This window comes from Selaginella moellendorffii, unplaced genomic scaffold (assembly GCF_000143415.4).
Source record: "Selaginella moellendorffii unplaced genomic scaffold, v1.0 SELMOscaffold_46, whole genome shotgun sequence".
Taxonomy (NCBI): domain Eukaryota; kingdom Viridiplantae; phylum Streptophyta; class Lycopodiopsida; order Selaginellales; family Selaginellaceae; genus Selaginella; species Selaginella moellendorffii.
Window position 1 is genome coordinate 1,048,956 of NW_003314307.1, and position 26,105 is coordinate 1,075,060.

The 26,105-nt window shown below is 48.4% G+C and overlaps 8 protein-coding genes across 13 annotated transcripts; 5 read left to right on the forward strand and 3 right to left on the reverse strand.

Moving 5' to 3' along the window:
* Window positions 1–1,276: 1,276 nt before the first annotated feature.
* Window positions 1,277–3,335, reverse strand: LOC9657600 (protein trichome birefringence-like 14). Of its 2 annotated transcripts, XM_024685786.1 has the most exons (5): window positions 2,977–3,335; window positions 2,799–2,897; window positions 2,607–2,654; window positions 2,345–2,546; window positions 1,277–2,286 (listed from the first exon to the last, which is right to left on the reverse strand). In XM_024685786.1, the coding sequence occupies exons 1-5, from the start codon at window positions 3,224–3,226 to the stop codon at window positions 1,416–1,418; spliced, it is 1,470 nt and encodes a 489-aa protein (XP_024541554.1). In that variant the 5' UTR covers window positions 3,227–3,335; the 3' UTR covers window positions 1,277–1,415. The 2 variants fall into 2 exon arrangements, with proteins under 2 accessions (XP_024541554.1, XP_002980940.2); XM_002980894.2 differs by lacking the exon at window positions 2,799–2,897.
* Window positions 3,336–4,167: 832 nt separating this feature from the next.
* On the reverse strand, window positions 4,168–6,181 carry LOC9657601 (UNC93-like protein MFSD11). The gene has a single exon (XM_002980895.2). It carries the CDS (start codon window positions 5,718–5,720, stop codon window positions 4,191–4,193), a length of 1,530 nt encoding a protein of 509 aa, XP_002980941.1. The 5' UTR covers window positions 5,721–6,181; the 3' UTR covers window positions 4,168–4,190.
* Window positions 6,182–6,402: 221 nt separating this feature from the next.
* LOC9657602 (sulfate transporter 1.3) lies at window positions 6,403–9,764 on the forward strand. Of its 2 annotated transcripts, XM_002980795.2 has the most exons (13): window positions 6,404–6,548; window positions 6,876–7,303; window positions 7,377–7,584; window positions 7,646–7,817; window positions 7,881–7,946; window positions 8,003–8,116; window positions 8,165–8,281; window positions 8,332–8,458; window positions 8,513–8,799; window positions 8,860–9,050; window positions 9,103–9,188; window positions 9,260–9,336; window positions 9,405–9,621. In XM_002980795.2, exons 2-13 carry the CDS (start codon window positions 6,922–6,924, stop codon window positions 9,549–9,551), a joined length of 1,974 nt encoding a protein of 657 aa, XP_002980841.1. In that variant the 5' UTR covers window positions 6,404–6,548; window positions 6,876–6,921; the 3' UTR covers window positions 9,552–9,621. The 2 variants fall into 2 exon arrangements, with proteins under 2 accessions (XP_024541656.1, XP_002980841.1); XM_024685888.1 differs by having other exon boundaries at window positions 6,403–6,548; window positions 8,860–9,188; window positions 9,405–9,764.
* Window position 9,765: 1 nt separating this feature from the next.
* On the reverse strand, window positions 9,766–12,433 carry LOC9657016 (anti-sigma-I factor RsgI6). Of its 2 annotated transcripts, XM_024685891.1 has the most exons (8): window positions 11,988–12,433; window positions 11,870–11,904; window positions 11,572–11,794; window positions 11,274–11,452; window positions 11,103–11,201; window positions 10,897–11,043; window positions 10,202–10,843; window positions 9,766–10,111 (listed from the first exon to the last, which is right to left on the reverse strand). In XM_024685891.1, the coding sequence occupies exons 1-8, from the start codon at window positions 12,166–12,168 to the stop codon at window positions 9,773–9,775; spliced, it is 1,845 nt and encodes a 614-aa protein (XP_024541659.1). In that variant the 5' UTR covers window positions 12,169–12,433; the 3' UTR covers window positions 9,766–9,772. The 2 variants fall into 2 exon arrangements, with proteins under 2 accessions (XP_024541659.1, XP_024541658.1); XM_024685890.1 differs by having other exon boundaries at window positions 11,103–11,452.
* Window positions 12,434–12,436: 3 nt separating this feature from the next.
* On the forward strand, window positions 12,437–13,432 carry LOC112350161. Of its 3 annotated transcripts, none has more exons than XM_024685893.1 (4): window positions 12,437–12,656; window positions 12,730–12,838; window positions 12,901–13,010; window positions 13,067–13,432. In XM_024685893.1, the coding sequence occupies exons 2-4, from the start codon at window positions 12,807–12,809 to the stop codon at window positions 13,405–13,407; spliced, it is 483 nt and encodes a 160-aa protein (XP_024541661.1). In that variant the 5' UTR covers window positions 12,437–12,656; window positions 12,730–12,806; the 3' UTR covers window positions 13,408–13,432. The 3 variants fall into 3 exon arrangements, with proteins under 3 accessions (XP_024541661.1, XP_024541662.1, XP_024541660.1); XM_024685894.1 differs by having other exon boundaries at window positions 13,206–13,432; XM_024685892.1 differs by having other exon boundaries at window positions 12,905–13,010.
* Window positions 13,433–13,875: 443 nt separating this feature from the next.
* Window positions 13,876–15,729, forward strand: LOC112350180 (pentatricopeptide repeat-containing protein At4g02750-like). The gene has a single exon (XM_024685948.1). The coding sequence runs from the start codon at window positions 14,001–14,003 to the stop codon at window positions 15,588–15,590; it is 1,590 nt and encodes a 529-aa protein (XP_024541716.1). The 5' UTR covers window positions 13,876–14,000; the 3' UTR covers window positions 15,591–15,729.
* Window positions 15,729–16,656, forward strand: LOC112350181. The gene has a single exon (XM_024685949.1). It carries the CDS (start codon window positions 15,785–15,787, stop codon window positions 16,559–16,561), a length of 777 nt encoding a protein of 258 aa, XP_024541717.1. The 5' UTR covers window positions 15,729–15,784; the 3' UTR covers window positions 16,562–16,656.
* Window positions 16,657–16,891: 235 nt separating this feature from the next.
* LOC112350144 lies at window positions 16,892–18,023 on the forward strand. Its single transcript, XM_024685827.1, has one exon. The coding sequence runs from the start codon at window positions 16,892–16,894 to the stop codon at window positions 17,684–17,686; it is 795 nt and encodes a 264-aa protein (XP_024541595.1). The 3' UTR covers window positions 17,687–18,023.
* The last annotated feature ends 8,082 nt before the right edge of the window (window positions 18,024–26,105 follow it).

A 26,105-nucleotide genomic window follows, 5' to 3' on the forward strand; every position in this document is an offset into this window, starting at 1 on the left:
GGCTCCAATGCGATTGAACTCTCTCCAGATGAACAGTACCCTTCAATACGTTGTCTCGTCAGTTTCCCCGAGAAGATGTCCACCGCGTCAAGATCCGCAACCACGTCCACACACGGGAGCCTGGGCTTCAGCAACTTCAAAACCGAGAGAGTAGCACTCATCGCATTCCAACCAACGCGTGACAGGTTGTCGTCCTTGGCAATAACCTGCATGAATTCACCAACAAATCTTTATGGAGTGATAAATCTTGCGCGCCCAACCCCGAGGACATAGCAATGCAAAGAAGGTGTAACATACTTAGCCTCACCGACTCGATAGAAAACTTTGCCGTCAAGAGCATCTGAAAGTGGCTGGATTTCTCCTCCTGCCATAGCAGAAAGAAGGCTACGCATCTTGACAGCACGGATATATTTGAACAAGTTGTTTCCCAAGCGGGCGATGGAAGCCCTCAGGCATGTCCTCCTGGTAAGGTACAGCTTGACAAGCCTTGGTACCCATCCAGTTCTTTTGCAGATTTTACGTGCCACCGCGAGAGGCAACCTTGCAAACTTCGTCTTCCTAAAGCCAAGGTTTTAGAGATTGTTAGCATGAAGGCAAACTTACAGTGAATCCTCCAGCTCCAACGAGATAGGCTGCTGCGTCTTTAAGTAACCTGCTTCGAGCGGACGCACAAATGATACTTACACGTTCCTTCTCTAGAGTTTTAGAAGGAAGCGGAAGGCAGCTTCTTTCTCACGCCCCGTTTCATCTGTGTCGCCGTCTTCTCCGTCCAAAGCATTACCGTCGTCGAGGATAATGGTCACCGTCTCAGTCCTACGGACCAAAAATCTAGTAAACTCTCTCTCGTTCGAGCAATCCATGTCGTCAAAGCTTCCGGATCTTTGAGGTAAGCCATGACCAGTCCCGTGAATAGCACGTCAAAATCGTCACCCCACAGTAACAAGAAGCGTTGGCTTGAAACATCGAGCTTCCTGCCGAAGTGGAGAAAGAAAAACTTAGCAACAACAACAGAGAAAATGCAGCTCATTACTTCTTGCCCTTCTTGTCCTCCGTTGGTGATGAAGATTCTTCAATGGCCTTGATGCTTCAAAGATACAAGTAACGTACCGCAGTGTTGAGGTTGACAGTCGGGGTGAAGACACTCTAGTATAAAAGAGGTGGAGTAGTGAGCCTGAAAGAATGGTGCTTGCATCCTTCGAGTTGACTCGCTGACCCTTGACCACTTGACCGCCCTGGTGACCGGATAGCGCTGGGCGCCCAAGGAGGCCCGATAATCTTTTATCACAGAGGACTATGGTGGATCACCTTGGATCTAAGAACGAAGCTCTAGCATCGAAAAAACAAGATAAATCAAGTCGCTCGAGCTATACTGCAAAAAAGCAAAGAAAGAAAAAGACGAGGAGTCTCTTCTTCGATCACAGCACCTCGTCCTCCTCTTTTCTCTCCTTCCTGGCCAACAATTGCGCGTTGAGGATCTCGTTCCACACGTCTGGAACACCCGGCAAGCACCAGTGCAAGCAGTCCTGGATCCCCGGCCTGGCATTCGCAGTGAATCGCGAGAGGTGAGCTTCTCCCCGGAACTGCGACAGGTGCGTGATGTTCAACAGCTCCACCCTGGTGTTGGCCACCGCTTCCTCGGACAGCACGTCCCTCGACGGCCTGTTTGAGACGTCCACCCCGAAAGCTTTGATGTTGTCGCAGCGCCCACCCGAGTTCCAGTCCCCGTTCATGAAGTGCCTGGGCGAGAGAGCCGTGAGAACGCCTCGGAGCTCCGGCCTAGCACCGATCTGCCTGTCCAGCCACCTCACCACCTTCTTCACCGCAAACTGGTGCGAGTAGCTCACCGATGCGAAGCGGGAGCCTTTGAGCGCCACCTTCTTCCCACCAACGTACATCTCCCACTTGTTCCCGTTTATCTTCCCCGAGTTCCAGTGGTGTCCCGTGTTGAGGATCACCAGATCCATCCGAGCTACGTTCCTCTTGAGGAAATCCACCGGCCTGTCCAGATGCATCGCCGCAGCCGAGCTCGGATCGGTCACGTTGTAGAGCTTGATCTTGCAGAGACTAGCCGACCAGTAGAAGAGGATGGTGGTGTTCGTTTCCGTGAACCTGTATGCCCAGCCATTTGGTCGGAGAGACCATGTAGGCCGCTTGTCGAAACCATACTCCTGTCCAGCATCGGTCGCTACCATGTCGTCTTTGCCTCGCGTTATCATGCACAAAAGTGACTGAAACTGTTGCCGGCCCAGAGAATCCCCCACGAAAGCGATTGTTTTGTTCTTCCATCTGTTATCGGATGATGTTTATTATTAGTAGAAGAACACACTTAGAGAAGCATTTTTACCTTGAGAGAAAAGCCCGGCCATCAAAAGGCGGAAGATCACATCCTTGAGGTTGCCATCTATACTTCTCGTAATCGAAGTCCTTCCTTCCCTGCACCTTGCAGGCCCACATCGAGGAAAGAAACTGCGAGCACATTTCGCCCGAGTAAAGTGGTCTGTTCGAGTCGTTCAACCATTTTCCCTTTGAGTAATCACACTGTGGAACTGAAACAATGAATAGTTTAGAGACAAGATGAAAGAAAAACAAATTAAGTAGTTCAGTACCTTGCTTGTAAACTTCCCTAACAGGAGACGCTTTCCTTGTAGCAAGCTCTGGGAAAAAGTAAACAGCCAAACTTTAGAAAAAGAAACAATCGCTAGAACCGAAAACATTCTATAAGATCTAGGAGGGTTTTTTTTTTTGTTTTGTTTTGCGGTTCTAGATTTTTAAATTCGAGGTAGAGAGATTTGCTCGACCTGAAACCGTGCTATTTAGCAACTCCATGATGCTGCCATCGTGCGAGACAGCAATCGATTTGGAGAATCTAGATAGATCGAGTGCCCCCGCAAACAAAGCTACATTCATGAATGCCAGTAAAGGAAAAAAATCTAAAGAATGCTCAGCCTAGAATCCAAAAAGCTGGACAAAACGTACCAAGTTCCAGGCGAAGCCCCGGCCCCCATGCTCTCGATCCGAGCACACTCGCTGCCGGCGATCCCTCCCACCCGAAAACCACGATGAATCCACACAGCACCGCGAGCATGAGGACAAGCGCGCGCCTCGCTCGCATCCCATACAAGATCGCTCCTCCTCCGCCGCCTCCTCCCGCCTTGAAATGCTGATCGGAATCCCTCTTTCTCAGCTTCTCGCCCGGGATCAGCACCATGATCGCCAAGAACCTCATCGCTGCCGATAATCCGCCATCGCTTGCGCGAAATCTTCGCCCGCGCCACAAACCCTAGCTACGACAACAAAGAAGCCCAGACCCAAGGCAAACCAACGCAACAACTGAAGCTCATGAGACAGGTAAACCATCAATATTTTTACTCGCTACGCGTTCCAGCCATTAACTGTAGAACGGTAAGATTTTGCAATCACGTACTATACGAATATTCTCTGCCACCTGTTTCCTAACGGCCGGATTCGTAGGGTAAAATGGAAATATCCATACGAATATTCATTCTACCTGTCGTGTAACGGCCGGTTACCGGTTCAGCCGGTTTGCGCGAGGCATATTCTAATGCCGTGTTCTTCGCGTTTAGGGTTTTGTTTCGAGGGGGCGATGGAGAGGAGGGATTCGCTGCTGGTCATGGCGCTGATTTTTGTACTGTGCTTCGTCGTCATGGCAGTGCGTATGCCAGTTCCTCCTTCATCGGTCACAGGTTTGTGGATCTTGCTCGATATTTCGCGGAATTTTTTTGATTTTGCTAGTGCTAGACGGCGCCGAGGCCAGGAGCGATGTTACCAGGAGCCACATCTTAGCTGAGATGGAGAAATTGCGGATCCAGGGCAAGAAGTACACGCCGCGATACTACAAGCCGGGCGCATTCGCTGCTAATGCCGCCAGTGGCAAGCAAGGGATCCGGCGACGCAAATCTTCTTCTTCTCCAGCAGAATAAAATTCCGGGTGAGCCGATCGCCTGCATTGCACCATCGTGTAGATATATGACCGCTGCATCCATGTATAATATTTTTCTTTCTAAGTCTTTGATGGAGGATTGGTGACACCGATCTTCTCACTTTTGGATTCTCTTTAGAAATTTTTGCTAGGATAGGTAGGGTGCATCTCTTTCACTGCGAGCTTCCTAGCGCTTGCCGTGATTCTTTTCTAGTGAAAGAGTACAAGCATTTTCTACTGCCTGTCATCTTCAAGCTGCTACAGGCACAGCCATCACTGACTCGTTTTCCAGCGCTGGCCTTTTCACGACTTTGGCAGAAGACCAGAGATCAAGGATCACGTACAGGGGACTACCGACCAAGAGTACTGCGAGCTGGATCCAGACTTGAAGTGCGATCCCAGAGTTTTTGGAGATCGGGAACAGGATTCCAATCCAAAAGGTGGAGGCAGCGCCGGCGGTACCAAGCAGATTGAAAACAGCCCAGATCTCGGGTTTCTGGCCGTGGAAGATCCTAGCAGTGATGGCGAAGACATGGCTCGTGAGAACGCCATCCGCGATTCCAAAGAGAAGTCCAGCGACGTAAGCCAGCAGCGGTGCTCCCAAGAATGGAATCCCGAAGAAGCAGCCGATCTCGTAGTTGGAGATACGCCGGTGATCTTGGAGTGGGAAACAAGCCATTAGTCCTGCTCCGCTGGCTGCTGCTCCCACCAAGAAAGTTGGCGTCCCACAACGTAGGAGATCCGACAACCAGCTCAAGAAAAAGGATCCGATCACTTGACCGATTCCCGTGAAGAACAGGACGATTCCGATGGCGTTTGCTGGCAAAAGCTTGGTGAACTCGCCAGTCCAAAACGCTGTTTGGCAGCCCAGGTAGCAAGTTATTGGCAAGAGAAGAACGAAGGGGAGCAGCGTCCGCCAGGTCAGGCTTTTCTCTACGTCTTGGTCCAGATCCTCCAAGCAGGCGGAACACTTGATCGACTCTTCGTCAACTTTCTCTTCACCACCGCCAGAGACTTCGGCTTTGTCAACCCGGTGACCAACTTTGTCAAGTTCATCACTTGCCGCTCGATCAACATCATCGACCAAGAGCAAAACGAGAACACCGACGGTCGCACTGACGCTTCCTAGGCCGAACATCGCCGACTGGGAGAGAAACCTGAAGACCATGAACGCTGCCAAGTTTCCAACGATGCTGGAGAGCGAGCAGATCCCCCAGAAGACTCCGGTGAAGAGGCCGCGCTTGGAAGGTGGCGTACACTTGGTGAGAAAGGTTCCCTGCGCGACCCAAGTCAAGCTCGCTCCAAAGCCACACAGGACGCTGGAGCCGAGAACCATGGACCGGTTTGGCCTGACGAGCGAAGCCAGATACGTCGCGTGAGCCAGGCCGCCTAGCATCATCGAGCGGAGCTCGCCGATGGAGGAGACGATCGTCGGGGCCGCGAGAGTGGAGGCACAGAGAGATGCTTGCAAGAGGAACAGGGACTTGTCGCCGAGGTGGCCAGGGAGAAGCGAGGTGATGTACTCGGAGAGAGCGTCCATGGCACTGTAGACGCAGAAGAAGGAAGCGGCGAGCTTTGCGACGGTGGAGATGGAGGAGTTGCAACTGGGCGATGATCGGGATTCCTTGGAGCAGCAGCAGCATTCTCTCTGGCGGTGGAGTGATTGGAGCGGCTGGAACCGATCGTTCTCCTCTAGATCGTCCTGGTGGTGGTGGTGATCGTGATCGTGATCCTGGTGATAACTTCCGAGAAGAGGAGCTTCCAGGATCGACGCCGGCATGCTGGGAACAATGGATTCGATCGATCAAGCGTGCATGCAGAGATTGGTACTTAGAGCCAAGGATCGAGGAAGGCATGCAAACGAGGATGTTTTTTTTTTTTTTTTGTTCCTGGCGCTAAAGCTGGAGTTCCGGAAAGGAAAGGCCAGGTGACTGGAAGACGAAGACGGAATGTGTGGTGCAATCGCCACCGTTGGACTTGCCCGAGTTGATCGGACGGTCGTAAGTTTGGCGGTCGCAGTCTAACGTTATTCCATTGATGGTTCGTTTTATCCAATGTGATGGATCGATTCATGTCAAGACACAACATAGATTCGATCGCAACATTCACGGCATGAGGAGACAAACTAACAAGTTGTGTCGGTAGCATTCTTTTCGGAAGCGATCGACGCAATGTTGGTGTCATCCCCGCCCCTTGTAAAATATCCACAATCGGACCATACTATGATCTTTGGTTGCCCGAAAGGAGAGGTTTGATATATGGCAAAGTCTGCGCAACTTTAGCCTGACGTGCCAACTAACAATACTTTTTTTCTCTAGGGTAAAGTCAGCTGAATGGCAGCATTGTGACCAGATTCATTGAATGCCCTGGACGACGACTTTCACTCTTCGTGCGTGCATGGCTGGCCCTCGTCACAGTTGGCAATCCCTCCTCTTTATAAGAGCCCTAAAATCTCTCTAACACGGAGCTTTATAAAAATCTTGCAACCTAAAGGGATTTATAGCACTGTCGGAAGGGGTTTTTGGATTGTGGCCAGGCGCCAAATGATCTCTTCGTGTGCTTCGAGGCGATCGAGTCATCGATTGGCATAGCAGGCTTGGGCATCGCGGTGAGTGCTCATGCATGATGGCATTGGATTGGATCATAGTTTTGAGATCGATCGATCGATCGCGTGATCGATCGCGTGAAGTGATCGATCGATTCCGCTGGTCCCGGGTCCTTTTGTCGGTGTGGTTGAAATAAAGGTCGCGGCGGCGCCGTGTGTAGACTGGCTTCAGTGGACCTCCCGACTGGGACGTACATTTGAGAAATTTCGTTTCCTGTTCTTGGCAGTGTTCTTGGCGTCTTCGCATATGATATGACTTCTTTTGTTGGTTTTTTCCTTGTCCACCCATCGAAAGCGAGAATCTCAACTCTTTTTCTCCGTGTGCGCCAGGTCTAGGAGGAGTTTCTCGATCCCTTCTCGCTTGTAGCTCGATCAAATGGCGGGGTCAGTCCACACGGACGACAGCGACTCGGAGCGAGCAGCTCGAAAGCCGAGCGATGGCCAGCGCCCGGAAGAACTCCCTTTTGTTCACAAAGTAAGCGTTCCTCCTAGCACTCCGCTTCACAGTGGCATCAAAGATACGATCAAGGAGACGTTCTTCCCGGACGATCCTTTCCTCCAATTCAAGAACCAGACCAAAGGGAGGAAGTTTGTCCTCGCAATTCTCTACGTCTTCCCGATCCTGGAATGGGGGCCAAAGTACCGGCTCAACCTCTTCAAGCGAGACTTTGTCTCCGGCCTGACGATAGCCAGCCTGTGCATTCCACAGGCAATGGCTTACGCCAAGCTTGCTCACCTCCCGCCCGAGTATGGACTTTGTAAGTTCTCCCTCTTTTGACTTTTGATGCCCTGTCTTTCAGACATGGAAAGGCTAAAGCTCGGTTTTTGCAGACTCGGATGTTATTCCACCTTTCGTCTATGCGGTTCTAGGAAGCTCAAGGCACATCGTCGTCGGACCGGTTGCTGTGGTGTCGATTCTCTTGGGAACTCTCCTGAATGCCGAAGTGAACTACAAGAAGGACCTTGCGACTTACCTTCAGCTTACATTCACTGCTACGTTTTTCGCGGGGCTAATTCAGGCTGGACTCGGGTTCCTCAGGTTGACCTTTAAGTTTACAGAAGACAAAACGGTTTCTAACAGCGTCAGTCGTCATTTTCAGGCTGGGATTCATCATAGACTTCCTTTCTCATGCCGCTGTGGTTGGATTCATGGCGGGCGCCGCCATCACTATTGGCCTGCAACAGTTGAAAGGGCTGTTTGGAATCACGAACTTCACTACAAAGACTGACATCGTCTCAGTTTTGAAATCCGTCTTTAGTAACACCCACCAGGTTCTCTATCCTTTTTCTCGTTTTTTTCTTCTGCGGACACACTAAAAATGTTTGGCGATGCAGTGGAACTGGCAAACTATCCTCATCGGTCTTTTCTTCCTCGTGTTGCTGCTCGCTGCCAAGTTTATTGTAAGTCAGATTGAGGTTCCTTTCATTCTGTCTTTCTTAACTTTGCTGGATTTCAGAGCAAACGGAAGAAAAGCTGGTTTTGGATCTCGGCAATAGCACCGTTGACTGCAGTTATCCTGTCGACAGCTTTCGTGAAAATCACGCGTGTTGATAGGCATGGAGTTATCACGGTACGCTGCTGAACTTCGTTTATTTTTGTTCTAAATTTGATATTTCAGGTCAAGCACATAAACAAGGGACTGAATCCTTCTTCGGCTCACTTGATTCATTTTAGCGGGGACCTTGCACTGAAAGGAGTTAAAGTTGGCATTGTGGCCGGATTGGTCGCTTTAACGGTACGAAGACTGGGCCAATCGCATTGACATTCTCATTTTCATTTTCTCAGGAAGCTATAGCCGTAGCAAGAACGTTTGCTGCGCTTAAAGACTACCACATTGATGGAAACAAAGAGATGATAGCTCTCGGGTCGATGAATATGATCGGATCATTGTCCTCTTCCTACGTTACTACAGGTACTGCCTTCTATTGATTGTGATTTGCTTAACAAGTGATCGATTTTGTTTCAGGTTCATTCTCTCGCTCGGCAGTAAACTACAACTCTGGTTGTAAAACTGCGATCTCAAACGTAGTTATGGCAGTAGTAGTAATGATCGTCCTCCGTTTTCTGACACCTTTATTCTTCTACACTCCGAATTGCATCTTGGCTTCGATCATCATAACAGCAGTTCTCAGCCTCATCGATTTGAAGGCAGCAAAACTCATATGGAAGATTGACAAGTCTGATTTCCTGGCATGTATGGGTGCCTTTTTTGGTGTCGTTTTTGTCTCCGTCGAAATTGGCCTTCTCGTGGCGGTAAGAGTAGTGTGAGATGCGCAAAGAGATTTTGTCTAACCGGTTTGAAACTTCTCGCAGGTCTGCATTTCGATGGCAAAGATTTTATTACATGTTACACGACCTCACACCGCTGTTCTAGGAAACATACCAGGAACTACTGTTTATCGCAACGTTCAGCAGTATCCCGAAGCATACAAAATCCCAGGAACTCTTCTTGTCCGCGTTGATGCCGCCGTCTACTTCTCCAATTCTAACTACATCCGTGAGAGGTTTGCGAGTTCAAGTTGTCTCCGAATCCTTACTGAAAGCTTTCCGCAACAGAGTTTTGAGATACGTGAACGAAGAGGAGGAAGTGATCAAGAAAGCCAACGGAACCTCACTGCAATACGTTATCCTCGACTTAACACGTAAGTACTTTGACTTCTCCAAGACAGACTTTCACCCATGGGTTCTTTGCTTTGCTTCGCAAACTTCACAGCGGTTATGAGCATCGACACAACAGGAATCCATGCGTTCGAAGAGCTACTGAAAATACTAAGGAAGCGGGGCCTACAAGTGAGTTCTCTAAATCGAAGATCACTCCATTTAATCCTGATGAAACTCCTTGGAATTTTTTTTCGCAGCTAGCGATTGCAAACCCAGGCTCCGATGTCATGGAGAAACTCCACATTGCCAAGTTTCTGGAAGAACTGGGCGAAGAATGGGTGTTCCTAACGGTAGGACAGGCCGTACAAGTGTGTACCAGGCTGCTCAAATCAGCCGATGTTTAAAGGCCTTACTTTTGCTTGAATGTAAATTAAGAATATGCGATGGTATCTTATTGCCGTTGCGAATGGAATATCTAGTGGCATATTCGCCAGGGTTTTCTATATTTCTTGTCTGGCTGGGGCGACGTTCTTGGTTCCAAGGAGGAGCCGCCACCGATTCGCGACACCCGATTCACTGCCCTTGTAAGTAATGCGCGATCTCTGCCCAGTGGGATCGATGCGATTCACGAGACGAGCACGTGAATCGTCTGCGAATCCGTGTCGGGGCCGATCGCCAGGCGCTTGATGACGGAGGTGCGATTGTGAGTGACAGAGATCTCGTACTCGCCGTGGAATCCCTGGAAGCTGAAGCTCCCCTCGTGATCGGTGGTGCCGCTCAGCCCCACTGTCCGGATGTTCTTGAGGAAAACGTCCACGATATTTCCAGCGGGCAAGTTCTTGAAATTTTGATCGGTCAGGCACATCCGGTAGCAGCCGTAGGGATGCAGAGCCGTCCACAGGACGATTCCTTTCACTGCTGGGTGGGAGAATGCCTCGCGGAGAACCTGCTGGAGATAGATTGCCTTCGATCATCGCAGACAAAGAGAAAAGAGAAAAGACAAGGCATTAGTAGCTCCTCGAGGAGGTGAGTGAGAGCTTTTGTTTCTTCTTACTTGGTTTTCGCTGTCAACACTGTTCATGATATCGACTTCCGTCAGCCAGATTGGGAGCTCCAGCGTCGCAAGCTTGTCGAGGACTGCTCGCATGTAAACGAGATTGGGCTTGCCGGAGAAGTGTCCCTCCAGTCCAATGCCGAGCTTTTTGATTCCTGCGGCTTTCATCTCGAGCAGCCTGTGGACGTAGTTGTCGGGTAAGCTCATCGAGTCCTGTGGTACCTCGATCACGTTGAAATCGTTGAGAAACAATGTTGTTTCAGGATCGATCTCCTGGGCGAATTTGTAGATCTCCACAGCCGCGTTGCTGCCGAGCTTGCTCTCGAAGAAGTTGAAGTGGAGCATTTCGTTGAGCACGTCCCACTGTGGAAGCTTGCCAGCGTAGTGACTCATGACGGACTCTATGCGGGACATTGTGGCGGTTCTCAGCTCCGAGGCGCTCAAGTCTTTCACCCATCCAGGCTGGTACTGTGGATCGTTCCAGAGAACGTTGTGCCCTCTGACCAAAATGTTGTTGGCTTTGCAGAAATCCAGCATTTTATCGGCGGTCTCATACGAGACTTTGCCTTGTTGCCGCTCCGTAGAGTACCACTTCATCTCGTTCTCGAACACAGCAGTGTTGAATCGCGTCACAAACCATTTCTGGCAAGCACGCCGAAGTCAGCAAGGTATCTTTTAGATTTTTTTTTGCTTACTTGATATGTCGGGTTGTCCAGGATTGTGGATGCAATTGCTGAGCCAAATGGGAAGTCGCCAGTTATCTGCTCCACTTGGATGTCTGCATTGTGGATTCCATGGCCTTTGCAATCCGTGACGCTCAGGGTCACGGATCTGGTTCGGCTCTGTCACGTCAGCAGGCACATCACAGGTTAGCAGCTAGCATTTTGTTCGATTTGCACACCTTTTTTATGCTGATATCTTGGTGCTTGCTCCACTCCTCGTCTGAAAAGGGCTGAAGCGAGACACTGTCCAGCCAAATGTCAACCTTCGGATCGGAGCTCTGCACGACATTGGTACACCAAATGCGCACGTTTGGTAACGGAGAACAGAGAAACAGGGTCGTTAAATTCACCTCGAAGTACAGAGTGGCGGATGAAGCATTGAACTCGGGAATAAATCCTCCCTTCAGGAACGTCCAGCACTTGTTCCTGGCTGCGACGCTCCCGGCTGAAATGTATTGTCCGTTGGCCTTGATGGTGGCCTTGACCAGAGGAGCGGTATCATCACTTCCACCGTTCACTTGCAACCAAGCTGTAAGTTTTCCAAGTAGGTAGAGATTGATCAGTATACACGAGTTTTTTCTTCGGTGGTTAATGTTGTTGTTTGTTGGTTGTCAGCAGAGATTCGATTTTCAACATTGATTTTCGCACCTGAGAGAGTGTACTTGGACCCCTGCGTAAGATTCGCCAGAGCTTGTGAAGGGCCGTGAAATCCAGCGTTCCGATTGGTTGCAACGAGGAACTTGTTCCTGCCTTGGACCTGGATCTTGAGAGTGCAGCCCCCGAATGGGGACCAGCCGAGAAGGTCCGCGTCGAATGCGGGGTTTTTGAGAACACCTCCGTTGTACAGGGGACTTGTGGGAGCAGCCAGACACTGCGTGGGGACAGAGCAACAGAAACAAACGGTCTCAACTGCTGAAGACTATAAACAAAGTGAGTAAAGTTTCACCTCGGAGAATGCAGTTTGATCATAACTCCCGTGCTCTGTGGCAGGAGGACAGCAGAGCAATTAGACATATTGAATTGGCCAAGAAGCGAAAGAAACGAGTTGAGTGATGAATTCGAACCTGGTGGTGCCGGTGGTGATGGATCTGGTTTGCGATGATGAGGATGTCCCCGCTCAACAGCTCGAGAGAAGGAGGCATTGAAGTCCGTCTCGAGCGGGCAGAATGCAGAGAGCTGGAAGAGGATGGGAAGGACGAGCGAGGAGGAAGGCATTGAGCTGAAGTGGTGGCTCTCTTCCAGCATTGAGGACAGATTTTTTATAGGAGGGAGGGGAAGAAAAGGAAGCAGGGGGGCGGGGGAGACAAACGCTGGCCAAACAGTGTCGCCGCTCAACTTGCTGCAAATGTGAAGCTCCTTTACTGTGGCATCAAGAATGAGGGAGGAGGAATTCGGTGCGCAGTAGAAGCAATGAGCAGAGGGAATCAATCAACAGATTTGGCCGCTTCTTCGTGCTTGGTTCTGCGGCGTCGTCGTCGTCATGGAATGGAGCGAAGCAGTTTATATATATATATCCGCGTTCTTCGTCCCTTGGAGGCGCCGTGGAAACAAGCTTTTGCTTGTGGGGTCCCGGACGGAAGGGGATGCTGTACACAGCAAGCTCTCGAGCGGCGAAGAAGAAGAAGAAGAGCAAGGAAACTTGGCGTGCCGTAAGAGTGTGCAATTAGCGCAAGCAACGCTTCTTATCCCCGAGAAGAAAGAAGAGACGGGCGAGCGAGAGCACTGTTTTCTAAGTAAGTGGTTGCTTTGCTTTCTTCCTCGTCCTGTGCTTGTGATCTAATATTTGCTTGCCTATTATGTATACAGTGGGGCGGCTACTTGGAGAATCATGAGCGATCCCAACGGACATCAAACAATGCCTGGATTTCTTTCCGGTGGCGCTCATGCGTCTCGCCGCAACCATGCACAACAAAAAGTAAGACCCCTTTTTTTTGCAATCTTCTTTTTCCCTTTGGCCGAACGAACTAACGAACGCAGGCAGGCGTGCATGATTCGGGACAAATCGGTGTGCGGTGTGCGGTGTGCCTTGAATCTCACGGTTGTGCTTCTACTTTTCATGAAGAACACAAAGCCCCACCCGAGCCAAGGTATGATTTTTATTCTCTCTCTTTTCTCTCCTTACTTTTGTAAAACGTCAGCGCAGTGAGAGAGAGAGAGAGAGAGACAAACACAAACACAAGACACACAGAGAGGAGGGAGAGTGGCACAGGGGACCCTCCATGTTTGCAAAATGCCCAGCACAAAAAGTTTATACAGCAATTTCTCACGAGAAAAAGTTGCAGGCCCGCGGCTGTGAACACATGTGAAAAAGCGGAGGGGGAAAAAGGAAGGTTTTTTCTCCTTTCTCAAGGCTGCCTTTGCTGCAACTGGGAGGAGACATGGAGGGTGGCAACTTTTCTTACCACACAGCTTGAAACTACCTTTTCCATCAATGCCTTCAGATTTAGGGCAAATATTTCCATTTTTATGGTTAATTTGGCTTAAAGTGTTTAACCTTTAGTGTTTTGTTTGCTTAATGGTGTGGTATGGGTGTTGTGGACTTAACAAACTTCATCAAAATGAAATTAAGTTCTTTGTTTACATTGATGAATTCTATCAATATAGAATTATTACACAAAACTTTATTTTTTATTTGATATTGGTGAAATTTGTAATTATGAAGTCCAAGTCCAGAGTGTAGAGTAATAATGTTGTTTATATTATTTATGAAATTTTGATATCCATGAATTGATTTCAATCTAGACCATTTGCTCTTGTAATTTTTTGAAAATAATATTTTGTAATTAGAAAATCAAGTAGAAGAAAACATAAAACAGAGAATATTCACAAACATTGATTAGTAAAAAGTACAAATATTGATGATTATAACGCAGCTAATCTTTGCTAATTGGCAAACCAAATGAGTGATTAGAACTAGTCTTTCTTGGGTTTGGGGAACAACCTCTTACTTGATTTGTACGTCCACGCATGTCGCCCTCCATGGCGGGCATCATCAACATGGCAGCACCGCAAATGTCTCCCCGCATCTCGATGGCGCATTTGCATTTGCATTTGCATTTGGCCCCTTTTAAATTGTGATGCTGCTGCTGGAGCGAGGCGCGTGCATCCAGCTGCTCCAAAAGTGCTCGAGCCCCGCCGCGGCAACCTTCCTCCACTCGCACATCCGCCATTTCCTCCACGCCCACGACGTGTTCGTCCACAACAAGCTCATCGAGATGTATGGGCGATGCGGCAGCACAGGAAAGGCCAAGCAGATCTTCGATTCGATGGACGAGAGAGATACCTTCACCTGGAACCTGATGATCGCCGCATTTGCCCGCAGCAGGCAGCTGGACCTCGCGCAGCAAACGTTCGATCGAATGCCCAATCCGGACCTTGTGACATGGAACACGATCCTCACTGCCTTCTCGCTTGCCGGGGATCTCTCGACGGCAAAGCAACGCTTCAACGAGATGCCGGCGCGGAACCTCGTGTCGTGGACCGCGATGCTTTCTGCATATGCCCGGAATGGGCATCTGTTTGGAGCCAAAAGCGTCTACGGCGAGATTCCGGAGTGGAGCCTCGTGTCGTGGAACGCGATGCTGGCAGCTTGCACGCAAAACGGTGATCTCTTGGGCGCCAGACAGGTCTTTGCGTCGATGGAGGAGTACAGCCTCGAGTCGTGGACGGCTATTGTCTGCGCAAATGCCGCACAAGGGCATCTAGCCGAAGCGAAACGTTTGTTCGACAGGATGCCCGAGGGGGACATTGTGTCCTGGACTGCGATGCTCGCGACTTATGCGCAGACTGGAAATGCGTTTCAGGCAAAGAAAGTCTTTGACGCCATGCCCGACTTGGATCTCGTGTCGTGGACCGCAATGCTTGCAGCATATGCCATGAACGGGCATCTTAACGAGTCAAAGTCTGTGTTTGATTCTATGCGCGAGAGGAACCTGTTTTCTTGGACGGCTATGCTCGCTGTGTATGCGGGAAAGGGGTTTTTGGAAGAGGCAAAGTTTCTGTTTGATTCTATGCCGGAGCGTGATGCCGTGTCCTGGACAGCAATGCTCTCTGGATTTGCGCAAAATGGGCATTTGGAAGAGGCCAAGTCGATGTTTGATGCAATGAACGAGCGCCATCTTTTCTCGTGGAACGGGCTTCTTTCCGCATACGCTCAAAACGGAAATCTCGATCAAGCACTCAAGATATTCGATCGAATGCACGAGCGCAACACAATCTCGTGGAACGCTGTCCTTGCAGCGTACTCTCAAAACGGCCATCCCTCGACTGCAATCCAGATCTTCAAAGAGCTCAAACTCCTGGGCGATCCTCCAGACGAGATTGCCTTCCTTTGCAACCTCATCGCATGTAGCCACGGAGGAAAACTCCGCAATGCCGGCGACTCGTTTCGATCCATGGTCTCGGACTTTGGAATCCCGCCGAGCAAGCTACACTACCGGTGTCTGATCGATCTCCTGTGTCGCTCGGGATACCTTGGCGAGGTGGAGGAGCTGCTGGCAACGATGCCATTCTTCCCGGATTCGTGGGACTGGACTTGCTTTCTCGGTGCTTGCAAGGGTCACCGAGACGTGGATCGAGGGAGCCGAGCGACAAAGAGGGCCATGACTCTCGATCCAGAGAACCCCGCTCCATACGTCTTCATCTCTAACATCTTCCAGGAGCTATAGTCCTGCCAAACACGATTTCTTAGAAAACAACTTTACAAAGACTTTATCTGCGAGGGAAAGATATACTAGACTATAGCATGGGTTGTTTTAGCATGGGTTAGCATGGGTTGTTTAAAAAAGTTGGTAAACCTTGTGATTTTGTTCATCTATCAGATCTTAGGAGCAACTTAGTGCATTTTTTCTCAGTCTTCGGGATGGAAAGATATTTGGCGTTCCTCAGCCATGGCATTCCAGCGATTGGATTCATCTCTTGGGGACTCGCGCTCTTTGTCACAGCTGCAGCTCACAGACGAAACAACAATGAATCTCAATCACTTGCCGCAAAGCGGATCGAGTTCTACAGCATCTTCCTCGGGAGCTCAGGAGTGATTGTGTTCCACTGCATTGTCCAGCCAACACGAAGCTATCCCGACGTGGAGCATATTTCCATGGCTCTTCCCTTCATAATTTACGCACTCGCTCTGCGGTGGAAGGCAAAACTATCAAATAGTTTTGTAAATCTCCTGGGAGCCGCTGCTTTTGCCCAGGAATTCATCCTCTTTCACTGGCATTCCACGGATCACAAAGGCGTGGAAGGACACTATCATGCGCTGCTGCAACTCATTGTGGCCGCTTGTATGTTTACGTGCTTGGGCGAGGCCCTTTTCCACAGGAAGCTAACTATCAGGCTTTTAAGATCTTTTTGTATCCTCTTTCAGGGAGTTTGGCTGCTTCAGCTGGCACTGCTGCTTGTGTTTCCTTCGGAGTTCCTGCCTCCAGATTGCCGATTGTTTCTTCACCGCCACCAGAAGGTTGCATGCAGCAGCGAGAAGCTTATCATGCAATCCAAAACTGTGGCGACCTTGCTTTTTAGTTGGTACTTCTCTTTGCTGATGGTAGCAAGTGCTATAGCTTATGCTTGGATTGAGAGAAACGCTATGAGATATTGCCCTGTTGGCTCCTTGGAAGATGAAGAGACAAGAGAGCTTTGACTAATTTGTTTTAAAGCAAATAAAAAGAGATCGTGGAAACCTGCAAAGTTCGTATTTAATCTTTTCTGTTTTAGATTCTTTAAACTAATCCAATGACAATCTAAAACGCTCCGAGCAACGCATATCATAGAATGGTTCTAACTGGAATCTTGTCTAGCGTGTAGTTAGAACTGGCACCAATCATCCCCACGATCAAATTTGATACGCACGTCCGGACGAACACGTTTCCCTTGAGATCTAGTTTTTTACTTGCAAGAGGAATCATTGATGATTAAAGACTGCAGTGCCCAGAACTTCGATCGGAGCTGACAGTATACTCTTCTTGATTGAATGGCAAACAGCTTGCTGGTGTTCTTGAGTCATGGGATCCCAGCGTTCGGCTTTATCTTCTATGGGATCTCCCTCTTTGTCACCAATTGCCTAGGAGCTCCTCGAGGATCAAACGAGCTCAAAGAGAGTCGATTGCTAGCCCTTGCAAAGCGAGTCGAGTCTTACATTGCCCTTCTCGGAAGCGCAGCGGTCATCGCCTTCCACTGCATTGTCCAGCCAACGCGAAGCTTTCCGGACTTGGAGCACATAGCCATGGCTCTTCCCTTCCTCATCTATGGACTCGCTCTACGCTGGAAGGCAAGCTTGTCGAGTGGCTTCGCGGATCTCATGGGAGCAGCTGCTTTCGCCCAGGAATTCCTCCTCTTTCACTGGCATTCCTTGGATGACACGGGTGTGGAAGCCCACTATCACGCTCTCTTGCAAATCACCGTCATGGCTTGCGCGCTTACAAGCTTGGGCGAGATCTTTGTGCGACACCACCAGACCACCATCAAGCTTTCCAGGTCGATCTCTATCGCCTTTCAGGGCGTCTGGCTGCTCCAACTCTCGCTGGTGTTTGTCTTTCCTTCGCTGTTCCTGGATCGAGATTGTCAAGTCAACAGTCACCACGGCCACATTCGGATCGAGTGCGCAAACCAAGAGCTCGCCAACAAATCCAAAGCCGTGGCGACGATGGTTTTTAGCTCTCATCTTTCTTTGCTAATGGCAGCGTGTGCCACACTGTATCCTCTGATTGAGAAAAGAGCTTCTTTTTACAGCCCAGTTGGGACGAATTCGTGGGATGATCAAGCATAGTTCTTCCCAAAGATTGTGGAAAGCATATACTTGTATATTCAATGAATATTCTTCAACCTTAAATAAACATTCGCGCGAAATGGCGAGATTCACGCGACGAGTGCCTTTGCGCCCTCCGGCCAATGCGTGAGAATGAGCTCCACTACCTCTTCATCGCTATCCTTGTCTACCACTGCTTCATCTTCTTGATGATCCCGCTCGACTGGATGAACTTCGTCTTCCAAGCCGAGAGCTCGAGCACCATCCTTCCAGTTCCTTCGAATCCAGACCAGGTCCGCATCGTCGTAGAAATCAGCTCCCACAGCCGTGGAGAGCGTCTGGAACTCGTCCCATGTCAACACGCTGGCAGGCTCGTCGTCCAGGGAGATGACTTCCACAACCTCACTGCTGCTGGCTGCCTGAGACTTTGATCTCTTCTCGTCGCGTTCCTTGCGAAAAGCTTCCCAGATCTCCTGCATCTCCCTGTCTCCAAACTCTTGCTCCGCGCAGGTCTTTGCCAAGCTGTCAATCTCCTCCTGCGAGACTTTACACCTACTTGGAGGTGAAGTGGACTCGATTTTGCTGCTTGAAACGTTGCGGAGCTGTTCTTCCGGAGTCGCAGGAACGATTGTCACGTCGGAGTCATCCGGAGTTGCGGGAACAATGACTACCTCGTCGTCGTCATCATCGTTAACTTCGTCATCCGAGGAAACATAGATAATCTGAGCGTCTCCCGAGCCATCGTCGCTGATGTCGCCAGCATCATCCTCGTCGCTTAAGCAAATCAGTTCTGCGGCACTGGATTGCTGAGTAACTCCTTCGAACGGAGCCGTTTTCAATTTTATGCTTCGGTCGACTGGAACTTTCACTGCATGAACTCCACGTTTCGGCTCGATCTTCGCAGTACTTACTTTAGACGTTCCAGAGATGTTCGGAATAGTTGGAGCTGAAGGAACTAGTTCCGAAACCTGCTGAGATGGTCGAGCATCGGAGTTGATACCCACAGCCTTCGACGTTTGATGGCGTAAACGCATTGGATGACGGGAACTTACAGGACATTGAGGTGTCGGAGCTGCTGCTTGAAGCATAGGATCAGGACTTATAGACTGCGATGGAGCTGGTGCCCGACTTCCTTGAACTGGAACATCTGTGGCTGTTGGACTAGTCACAGACTGCCGAGAGGAGAAAACATTTGTCGTCGTGTTGGCACGACGTCGTTCGTCATCTGGCAGCGTTCGACGTTGGGGAGCCACAGCCTTATCCGAGGAAGTTACTGGAGGAAGACCTTCGCGAGCTTGAGCTTGAGGAGTTCCTCTACTAGAACTTCCACCATTCGAAGGAAGTCCTTGATCTCTTTCTCTGGTCATTGGCTGCGTTTGGCCACCACGTCCTTGGGCTTTGGTCCAAAGCCAAGCTCGATATATGGTGTCCTCAACGTAAGCTTTGTCAGTGGCAGGAACTGGTAAAACATGCGGTCGAGGTGGAGCTCCTGCCCGACTTCCTTGAACTGGAACATCTGTGGCCGCTGGACTAGTCACAGACTGCCGAGAGGAGAAAACGTTTGGCGTCGTTTTGGCACGACGTCGTTCGTCATGTGGCAGCGTTCGAGGTTGGGGAACCGTAGCCTTATCCGAGGACGGTGCTGGAGGAACAGGATCATGACCTCCACGAGCTTGAGCTTGAGGAGTTTGAAGAACACCAGAACTTCTACCATTCGAAGGAAGTCCTTGATCTCTTTCTCTGGTCACTGGCTGCGTTTGGCCACCATGTCCTTGGGCTTTGGTCCAAAGCCAAGCTCGACATACGGTGGCCGCAACATCAACCGGTCCAGGTGGTGGATCAGAGCTTCTTGTACTTCCAAGATGATCTCGAGTTGGTGCCAATCGTTGAACGTCCACTCTGGAAGAGGTCGCTACTGGAGTTGGAAAAACACTCGGAGGAGCTCTAGTTCTTTTTCCATTGCCAGTCCCACCATAACCAGAGCCTGAGAAAGCTTGAGTGCCATGGCTGGTCGACGTCGTGCCTTGATCGCTGATGATAAACTTTTGCAGTGGCTTTCCCGAGGCCGCTCCCATATGAGCTAAGCGATCGGCTGCCTCGTTTCCAAACATGTTTGCATGAGCTTTCACTTTGAAGAGGTGAATTCGCTGGACTTTGCTTTGCTGAGCAGCGGCAGCAATGGCAACGAGGATGTTCTCGTAGACGTGATAGCGAAGATTGGATGGCTTGCGCTGGAACTTTTCCACCAGATAGAGCGACTCCAAGCTATCCGTGTAGAGAAAAATGCTCGTCTGCTTCCAGAAGCTTTGGACGTGAACAATGCCTTCGAGGATCGCAAGCAGCTCCATTGTCATGGATGACACTTTGTGAGTTGAAAGATCGATCTCTAGTGCCATGGGCCGTGATGGATCCGAGCTCAGCTGGAAAGTAATGGTGCTCCCAACGATCACATTCCGAGCCAAACAGTGGTTTTGCTCCTGGCAGCGGTAGAAAATGCCATAGCCAGCCTTGTTCTGGGCAGAAATGAAAGAACCATCCGTGAAAACGTTCAAAGGTAGCGTCGAGTTGATCTCATCGGCGCTGTGCTCCTTCGTGCATATCAGGAAGCGAAAACCCCCATAAAAGACGTGAGGATGATCTGCCACAACCGCCGGGAAAGCTTCTTCTCCCTGCAGCAAATGATTCTCTCGAACAAAAGCCACGAAATCTTCCGCCGCTGTCGCATTGCTCCTTCTATAAACCCTCGTCTTCTTCTTCTTCTTCCTCTTGTAGATCGCTCCTCTCGGCCGCAGGAGCTCACACCTTCCCCCATAATCGATCATCAACCCTCTTCTCTTACCCGCATTCCACCCCTTCACATTGCTCGCCGCCGCGATCGACGATCAAAGCTCCCGCCTCGTTCAAAACATTAAAGAACCCTAAGAAATATCATACTTTAAAGTAAAATGGTAACGTTAAATACCCCTAAAGTGATAAAAAGAGGGTGAATAAAGTTGGAATATCTTTCTTTTTTGTTGCTCAAGGACTTTAAAGTTTATGTCTTTGCCTTTATTTAATTAGTTAAAATGAATAAATAAGTAAATTATTTTTAAAATTCAATACATAGAAAAAAATCTCCCATAATTATAATAAGCAATTTGTGATAATTCAGTTTTGAGGAGAAGTATACCTCCCAAGAGAGGAAGTGTACTTAGGGTGGGCGGTTTGGCAAAATATTGTGCAAATTTGTAAAATATATAAGAAAAAAAAAACATACATGTACTTAAATTATTATAATGCATATGTATGACTCACAAAATAACACTAAGGAGTCTTCAATAGAATGAGAAGGAATGTCATCCTGAATGAAGTTTGTGGAGGAATGAGAATTGCAGCTGGCCTGGAGGTCTATGAAGGCATCGTGGGACAACTTATCTGCCCAAAAGTTATCTTCACGGGGAATGTGTTTAAAGCACACGGTCTGGAAGAGATCTTTGAGGTCCATTGCTCTTTGCCAAAGAGCTCTAATATTATCCTTACGAACACTGTAATCACCAATGAGTTCAGCAGCTCACTTTCTCCAGTACACAGTACATAGATCCTTTCTCTACTTCAGAGATTCAAAGATATCTTTGCTTGGGACTATTCCCAACTTCCAAGAGTCCCTATGGACACAGTCACACACCACATTACCCTTTCCAAATCAACAAAGCTTGTCAAGCAGAAGATGCACTGCTACAATCCAGCATTACTACCAGACATCAAAGCTGAGATCCAAAAGCTTCTTTCAGTCGACTTCATCTTTCCAGTGGAGCATTCAGAGTGGGTGGCGAACCTTGTCCCAGCTTGCAAAGCAAATGGTAAACTCTGGCTTTGTGTGGAATTTCGAGATCTTAACAAAGTCACACTACGAGATCATTTTCCCATGCCTTTTGTGGACTCTATCATTGATGAGCTAGTAGGCCATCACTTCTACTCTTTTATGGATGGGTTCTTGGGCTATAACCAACTTTTCATCCATCCAGGTGATCATGAGCTCAAAGCATTCAAGACACCTTGGAGGGTATTTGCATACAATGTGTTGCCATTCGGGCTTTGCAATGCAGGAGCCACATTCCAGCAGTTTATGACCTATGCATTCCATGATATTCTGGGGGACGCTCTTCAAGTATATATGGACGATCTCTACTTGGCCTCTGCCACATTTGATGACCACCTTCACCACTTGGAGCAAGTTTTCCTCCATTGCTGACATCATCAATTCACTCTCAACTCGGTGAAGTGTAAGTTCGGCATCACCAAAGGCTGCCTCCTCTGTTTTGATGTCTCTTGTGATGGAATCCAGCCACATGATGCGAAGAGAAAAGAGATTCTCGACTCCTATCCATTAAAGAGGAACTGTGTGCAAATGTGAATTCCTCTTTAATATGCTGATCAACTTTTCATGGCAAAGTTCCTCTATGAATCAATCGTTTGCAGATTCGGCATCCCAGCAGTCTTCATTTCCAATCATGGAGGAGCATTCTTGGGCCAAGTTGTTGAGCATCTCATGGAAAGGCTGGACGTTCAACACACTCTGATAGCAGCCATTTCCCTTAAGTGAATGGCCAGGTAGAGTCCTCCAACAAGACCTTAAAGTTCATCCTTGGCAAGCTAATGGCTGATCATCCTCACAAATGGCATGACCAATTGGCAATTGCACTCTAGGCTTTCAGGACATCCTTCAAGTCTTCCATCTCAGCCACTCCTTTCTCTCTGGTTTACAGCACAAAGGCTCTGTCATTTTCACTTTGACATGATGAAGACACATGACTTACAGTAGATGAAAAGTTACAGGCTTGGGCCTAGGACATCATCACCTTGGATGAATAATGACAGGAAGCCGCTGATCACCTCCAGGCTCCAAAATGCAAACTCAAAGCCCGAAAGGACCGTGCCAAGCTAGATGACAAGTTCGCACAGGGACAGCTGGTTCTTTGCCGGGACTTTAATCCACCATTCAAGTTCTTAGGGACCATTCTTCATCCAATAGTGTCTTGGTCACGGTTCTTACACCTAGGCTCTGCCTTCGATTTGATGAGGCAGTCCTGGTGCCATGGGAGACGAGGTTCATGCAAGCAAATTCGCCATACCTACCTCCTTGTGAGTGGAGGGCGCTGGAGATCTCACCCTCCCTCTCTCCAATGATGGCTTTCTCAAGCTCAAGGCCATGTTGCAGCAAGCACCCTATGGAAAGGGTGAGGAAACTTTGCTCGACATTGAGGATGGTCGTGAGCTTCCCCATGCTCATAACCACAGCCAGCTCAAGGCCTTCATTTGGTGACCTCTTTCCTTTCTTTTCATTTTCTTTTCTTTTCTTCGTTGTTTTCACTCATTTCTCATGTCCTACCAGGCCATATGCTCCTACCAACACAAGTTCAAGCTTGAATTCCAGTTTTGAAATGGTCTTAACTCCACTCATCTAGGAGTTTGTTCATCTTCTGGCCTTTTCCCTTGGTTCCCAGGTTTTTGTCTCTATCACTTTCAAGAATACATCCTCCTTTTCATTTCCATCCATTTACATTCACAAATCATCACTCTATTCACTTTCACAATCATTATATTCCATCATTATAAATACCCACTCTTGGTTTTCATCATTTCCACACCATGCATATATGTTATTTGTGATCATCCAACATCACTCTATCTGGAAGACTTTCAGCAATACAACACAAACAAAATTCATATTTTTTGGATGTTAAAGACAAAAGATACAACTCAAACTATCATAGCATGAGAACTTGTGGCAAATCCAAGGACAATCCAGCTCTTTTCTTCAGTCAATTAGGCTTGCATAGAATAAGCATCCAAACACTCATCAATGGAGCAAACAAAACTCCTCACTCCATGTATTTCTAACTATGTTTGGCCATAGAAGCCATTTCATCTTGGGTTGCACCAACACATTACATTAAATCCCAATGTTGAAAATATGGGCAAGATGTTCAATGCTTAGTTATATTATTGAGTCATAAGAATTTATGTTGAGATGAACTTTTATAAAGTTGTAAGTAGGAGAGCATTAGTTGAGTCTTAAAAGTTTGGATTCCTAAAATAAGAGTCATTCTTCTTTAGAATGGAAAAATTTTTCACAAATTTTTTTAGATTTTTCTAATAGCTAATTTGTTGATCATTTTGCCCAAAAATCATTCTGTTTTCATAAGTCATTACAAACTTGTGAAGGGATTGGAGTTGACTCTAGTTAACTTAAACTTTAATATGTAATTTGTAGGATGCTGTGAGACACAAAATCCCGAGACCCTAAAGAGGAGCCAAAAGGGTGCTACGTGGTAGTGGCTAAGGTGGAAGCCAAATGAGTATAACACATTTGAACTAAAATCTCCAACTCAAAAAGTCAAGAGCGAAAGTGGAACTCCCAATAAAGTGCTTGAGAAACGAGCATGAAATGAGCAATAAGTGAATCTCTAAAAAAGGGACACAAGAGGATCAACACATGACATGTGGAAGTGTCTAAGATGGAGTCCAAGATGGACCTGAGATGGAGTCCAAGATGGAGTCTAAGAAGGAATTCGAGATGGAGTTCGAGATGGACCCGAGATGGAGTTCAAAATGGACCCAAGATAAAGTCCAAGATGGAATCCAAGATGGAGTCTGAGATGGACCTAAGATAGAGTCTAAGATGGACCTGAGATGGAGTCCGAGATGGACCCGAGTGTGAGACACAAATCCCTAAGGCCCAAAGTGGAGCCGAAAGGGCACTACATGGTGGTGGCTAAAGTGAAAGCCAAACAAGCACAACACCTTTGGACTAAAAGCTCCAACTTGAAATGTCGAGAGCGGGAGTGGAACTCCCAACGAAGTGCTCGAGGAACAAGCATGAAGCAAGCAATAAATGAGTCTCTAGAAAAGGGACACAAGAGGACCAACACATAACACGTGGAAGTGTCCGAGATAGAGCCCGAGATGGACCCGAGATGGACCCGAAATGGAGTCCGAGATGGACCCGTGATGGACCCGAGATGGAGTCCGAGATGAACCTGAGATGGAGTCCGAGATGAACCTGAGATGGAGTCCGAGATGAACCTGAGATGGAGTCCGAGATGGAGTTCGAGATGGACCCGAAATGGAGTCCGAGATGGACCTGCGATGGACCTGAGATGGAGTTCAAGATGGAGTCAGAGATGGACCCGAGATGGAGTCCAAGATGGAGTCCGAGATGGACCCGAGATGGAGTTCGAGATGGACCTGAGATGGAGTCCGAGATGGACCCGAGATGGAGTTTGAGATGGACCCAAGATGGAGTCCAAGATAGAGTCCGAGATGGAGTCTGAGATGGACCTGAGATAGAGTCCGAGACAAACTCGAGATGGAGTCTGAGATGGACTTGAGATGGAGTCCGAGATGGACCCGAGATGGAGTCCAAGATGGAGTCTGAGATGGATCCGAGATGGAGTCTGAGATGGAGTCTGAGATGGAGTCCGAGATGGACCCGAGATAGAGTTCGAGATAAACCCGAGATGGAGTTCAAGATGGACTCAAAATGGAGTCTTGTTGCGAATGTGACTTCGGGTATTGAAAGTTATCTGTCGGCCAGTCCTTACGGACACTCTTTCCTTACTACCACGATGGCAAGAGGTCGGTATTGCTAGACCCTTTATCAGTCCCTCTTGTGCTAGTGGAGTTAACTGGGCATTTCGAATGTACTTAGACCGGGCGAGTATAAGGATGGAATTCCTACGTGTTATTAGCTAAACATACTTAGCCCAGTAAAGAGTTCCCGTCTCATTATGTCTTGCACTTGCTAGTGACAAGAACCCTCACGTATTGAGACTAATCCCTTAATATCGCTGGATGATAGCTTACCATGTTTGCCAAACACCCTCACTATCATGCCTTTTGTGTTAGTCTCATTCCAGTCCCAAATGTTATTTATGGAAAGTGTCTAGATTTGCTCATTTGGCATATCTACGGAATATAAAGATTAGCCTGAATACAATGGTATTCGTCCCATATCCAAATTCGCATTCTAGCACTATTTCATATTTAGTAAGTTTCGAGCTTGTCCCAGAGACTAACTCTTGATACTAAGGGAGATTTGAGGTGAAAGCCCAAAGCATATAGTAGGGATAGTATAATAATTGGGGTGAAAGCCCAAATGTATAGTAGGGATAGTGGGTAGGTCGGGCATGGCTGACCAACTTGAGGCATAGTCTAGCTCCCGCTTGCGTGTCTGTCTTTGTTCTGCATCCGGCTTGGGTCTAAACCCAAGTTCCATTCCATGCTAGTTGGTGGAGTACCATATCCTTGTGTTAGGCCACCGATATGCTGAAATAGCGCTAGACTCCATTTGGCTCCATTTTGCGTGTTGGTCCTCGCATTAGGATGTTAGATACTCTAGGACTGTCCCAAGTTGTTCTGTGCTCTTGTCCCTTCACTCCTAGGGCTGAATGCTCAAGGG

Coding starts and splice junctions, on each gene's coding strand:
- LOC9657600 (XM_024685786.1), bottom strand. CDS start 3,226: ATGAGGTTCTTGGCGATCATGGTGCTGATCCCGGGCGAGAAGCTGAGA. Junction 2,547..2,606: donor TAGGGAAGTTTACAAGCAAG/GTACTGAACTAC, acceptor TCATTGTTTCAG/TTCCACAGTGTGATTACTCA. Junction 2,287..2,344: donor GGCCGGGCTTTTCTCTCAAG/GTAAAAATGCTT, acceptor ATCCGATAACAG/ATGGAAGAACAAAACAATCG.
- LOC9657601 (XM_002980895.2), bottom strand. CDS start 5,720: ATGCCGGCGTCGATCCTGGAAGCTCCTCTTCTCGGAAGTTATCACCAG.
- LOC9657602 (XM_024685888.1), top strand. CDS start 6,922: ATGGCGGGGTCAGTCCACACGGACGACAGCGACTCGGAGCGAGCAGCT. Junction 7,585..7,645: donor GCTGGACTCGGGTTCCTCAG/GTTGACCTTTAA, acceptor CGTCATTTTCAG/GCTGGGATTCATCATAGACT. Junction 8,800..8,859: donor AAATTGGCCTTCTCGTGGCG/GTAAGAGTAGTG, acceptor AACTTCTCGCAG/GTCTGCATTTCGATGGCAAA.
- LOC9657016 (XM_024685890.1), bottom strand. CDS start 12,168: ATGCTGGAAGAGAGCCACCACTTCAGCTCAATGCCTTCCTCCTCGCTC. Junction 11,453..11,571: donor GTCCAAGTACACTCTCTCAG/GTGCGAAAATCA, acceptor GAAAACTTACAG/CTTGGTTGCAAGTGAACGGT. Junction 10,844..10,896: donor TGGACAACCCGACATATCAA/GTAAGCAAAAAA, acceptor CGTGCTTGCCAG/AAATGGTTTGTGACGCGATT.
- LOC112350161 (XM_024685892.1), top strand. CDS start 12,752: ATGAGCGATCCCAACGGACATCAAACAATGCCTGGATTTCTTTCCGGT. Junction 12,839..12,904: donor GCAACCATGCACAACAAAAA/GTAAGACCCCTT, acceptor GAACGCAGGCAG/GCGTGCATGATTCGGGACAA. Junction 13,011..13,066: donor AAAGCCCCACCCGAGCCAAG/GTATGATTTTTA, acceptor ACGTCAGCGCAG/TGAGAGAGAGAGAGAGAGAG.
- LOC112350180 (XM_024685948.1), top strand. CDS start 14,001: ATGCTGCTGCTGGAGCGAGGCGCGTGCATCCAGCTGCTCCAAAAGTGC.
- LOC112350181 (XM_024685949.1), top strand. CDS start 15,785: ATGGAAAGATATTTGGCGTTCCTCAGCCATGGCATTCCAGCGATTGGA.
- LOC112350144 (XM_024685827.1), top strand. CDS start 16,892: ATGGCAAACAGCTTGCTGGTGTTCTTGAGTCATGGGATCCCAGCGTTC.